General features: G+C 47.2%; 1 protein-coding gene across 1 annotated transcript; it reads right to left on the bottom strand.

Annotated features, from left to right (window-relative positions):
• Window positions 1-1,016: 1,016 nt before the first annotated feature.
• Window positions 1,017-3,087, bottom strand: LOC123167779 (GDSL esterase/lipase APG). Its single transcript, XM_044585643.1, has 5 exons — window positions 2,788-3,087; window positions 2,527-2,657; window positions 2,047-2,280; window positions 1,678-1,933; window positions 1,017-1,552 (listed from the first exon to the last, which is right to left on the bottom strand). The coding sequence occupies exons 1-5, from the start codon at window positions 3,023-3,025 to the stop codon at window positions 1,356-1,358; spliced, it is 1,056 nt and encodes a 351-aa protein (XP_044441578.1). The 5' UTR covers window positions 3,026-3,087; the 3' UTR covers window positions 1,017-1,355.
• Window positions 3,088-3,435: the final 348 nt, after the last annotated feature.

Below are 3,435 nucleotides of genomic sequence, written 5' to 3'. Positions count from 1 at the left end.
ACTTGGTCATTTTGAACAGGTTCCATGCAGTTACCCTGTTCACCAGATGATGCGCACCATTTGGCCAGTTGACTTTTTCAAAAAGGTTCACGAGATTGAAAAAAGATTGCGAAATTGAAAAGGTTCATAGATTCGAAAAAGATCATGAATTTCAAAAGCCCACAAATTCAGAAAAAATGACCAATTTGGGAAAAGTTTGTAAATCTGAAAAAAAAATCATCGATTAAAAAAATCATCAATTTTGAAAAAAAAGTTGTCAAATTTGGAAAAGTTCGTCAATTTTGAAAAATCACCGTTTCTGAAAAAATTTCATCAAATTTGGAAAACGTTCAACACTCAGAAAAAGATCATCAGTTTTGAAAAAAACTATTTTTATATTCGAATAGTTCATAATTTATGACTTATTTTTCAAACTTGTGAACTTTATTAAGTCCGGGAACGTTTTTCCAATTTTATGAACATTTTAGTAATAACGAATGTTTTATCGTAATGTATAATACTTTAATTTTCCTTTTTTTCAAAAGTTATCTTTTGTTTCTGTTTTCCACGAGCAGTTCTTGAATGGTAAAACGGATGTGAATCAAGTAATCTGTGTGGATTTGAGTTCCAGTATCCAACATGTTTCTACGGAACGTGTATGGAGTACATTAAAGTGTCTACATAATATGGGAGTGATTTCGAATATCTTAAAAAAGTATCTTCCAATATATTGTGCATTTTGAAAAATAAAAATAAAAGAAAGGAAAAGGAACATAAAAAAGAAAAATAAAGAAAATAAACCAAACAAAACCAGAAATAACCAAATCGAAAAATGAAAAAAAAAGGCTAGGAAGCTTCCTAAAACCAGGAAGAGCTCTCTCTCGTTGCACCCTTAGATGGGCCGGCCAAGTCGGAGGCTCCTCCTGGTGACTGGGGGGTCCTACAAATTATATCTTCTTTGCCCGTTCATTAAAGCCACACGCAAAAAAGAATTGTTTGGCATGTCAGCACATAGATATAACTTGAAGGAAACACGGTTTCTGTTCAAAAGGAGCCATGCAATCATTTGTGAAAAAACACGGTGATCATCAAATTTGAAGGACATGCAAGAAAAAGAAAAGAAAAGATCCAGTGCTTGCACCCATAACTTCGAGCTTTTCGTAGGTATAAGCCATGTCTCCATGTGTCCCAGTCCCTAGCTACAACGCTGGCGATATAGTGAGTGGCACAGCCCGAGAAAGTAACCCCTCCCGCCACATGGGCACGCTTGGCAACGGGAGCTCTGGGCACACATTATTTTCCCCTCAGGACGCCTGAAAAGCTTGCGCCATCGTCGTCCTCCGACCGATGACCTTAGATGACCAGTGCGTGGTTTATTATGTGACGAGGTCGATGCCGGTGACGAGGAGCGCGTCGGCGATCACTTGATTGGCCGCCTCCGATGGGTGGACGGCGTCCCAGAACACGTAGGTCGTCGCGTTCGGGCACGTCCCCACCGACTTGGGGTTGCAGAGGAACACCGTGAACTCCACCTTCCCCGTCCCGCAGCATCCCCGCTTCGCCTCCGTGAACCCTGACACCAGAGACGCGCCCACAGTTGAGCATGAACGATAGAGCGCAAGGCTGCAATGCCGGGAAAGCACAAACAGTGCCATGCATGGCACCCAGAGGCCTTAGGTCGAGTAACAGTAGTGGTACCTTGATCTCCAGGAGAGGTGACGAGGCTGTACAGGGGCGTGTAGATGTCGAAGACGGCGATCTTGAGGTCGTGGTACCGCTTCGCCAGCGAGCTGACGGCGGCGCTCATCTTCCCGTTGAACCTCTGGGAGTCGCTGTTGAGCCTCGACACGCACCCGGTGCTCCCGTGCCCGAACAGCGTGATCGCTGCGGGGAGGCAGCCCAGGGGTGGCAGCGTGGTCACCGCGATGCGCCGCGCTCCCATGCCGTAAAGTTGCTGCATTCAGTTTCAGTTTCAGAAATTTATACATTATTACATGATCGATTATATGACCACCGGAGCTGTGTCGAGGATGGGTCGTTTGTTTAGGCTGGCACGGCGTGGCTTACTGTCGCGCTGTTGACGAAGATGCTGACGAGGCGGTCCGAGAACTGGTCGACGGTCTGGGTCTTGAAGAGCAGAGGATTGATGTAGTAGTTCTGGACGAAGTCACTTGCACCGAAGCTGACGATGTACAGCGAGCCGCTGATGATGGACTTGGCCTGGCTGCTCCCAGCAAACGCCGTCAGCTTGGACTGGTACTCCCTGAAGTACTCCAATTGTTGGGAGAAAGGGATGGCATGCTGGGTCACGCAATTAATTTTCCAAAGTTAACTGGAGACCATTTAAACTCTACAACAAATTTGTAAAGTGCTACTGTTGTCCAGAAAAATAATAATGAGGTGGTGACAGATAACTAATCCATTTATGATCGACTAGCTGATGATCATTGATCAATGAACATGAAGTAGCATGCAGGCAGAACATCTCAACTAGAGCTCCTTTCACGGTGTCGTTTCCTCGAGAGGCCGATGATCGATAATACTTACATACATAAGTGCCGTGTGATCGTAGTAGCCGGATCCAGCAGACGCGAAGTTGGCGCCGATCAGAAGGTTCTTCCCTGACGCCTGCGGGCTGAGATACGCCGGCGGGTAGCTAGTAAACCCCAGGGTATCAGCTGCAACAACACAAGTCGTAACAAGAGATATACAGTATTAGCAAGTGCAATCATAATACTGCACCACCATGTACGTAGATGCTGAAGAACACATATAACTGGGAGAGAGAGAGAGAGAGTGCAAACTGACCAGTGATGTCGGTGGCCAGCTTGCCGTTGCAAAACCTCCCGGTGGCCACACGGTTGGGGAAGTCCCTGCCGTAGGGAGGGAAGTCCGCCTTGATGAGGGTGTGGAGGTAGTCGTTGTTACCTATGTCCACCGACGAGTCGCCGAAGGTAAAGACCCCCGGCACGAGTGGCTGCGCCTCCCCGCCATGAGCCCCCGCCAGGAGGAGGACAGCCAGGAGCAGCAGGCACCTCACCTCCATTGCAGAACCAAGACGAGTGTGTGGTTATCTTGTGAGGAGAAGCACGGTCTGCTCTAATGGAACGTGTGTGACCTTTATATAAGTGTGTGCCTGCACACACTCACACACACACACACACACACAATTTGCAGTGGTTAATGCGTTTGTTATCAGTCCATAACTACACCATATGAACAAGCCGCCCTGGCAAAGACCAGGAAGCACCCAACCCAGTACTCTTGGTGGGACCTAGCCGTCATCCATCCAGAGCAGCACTCTAGTTTCTGTGCACCGATGTTAATCTGTCCTCCATCAAACAACACGCTGAATATAGTACGTGATCTTAGCAAATTTGCTAGCGGCGGTCTCCTTCCATTCCATGGTTGTCGCATCACATCAGTATCACCATGCCCTGCACCCACCGCATGGTT

The sequence above is a fragment of the Triticum aestivum genome, chromosome 7D (genome assembly GCF_018294505.1).
Source record: "Triticum aestivum cultivar Chinese Spring chromosome 7D, IWGSC CS RefSeq v2.1, whole genome shotgun sequence".
Classification (NCBI taxonomy): domain Eukaryota; kingdom Viridiplantae; phylum Streptophyta; class Magnoliopsida; order Poales; family Poaceae; genus Triticum; species Triticum aestivum.
This window is presented reverse-complemented; position numbering and strand designations above follow the sequence as displayed.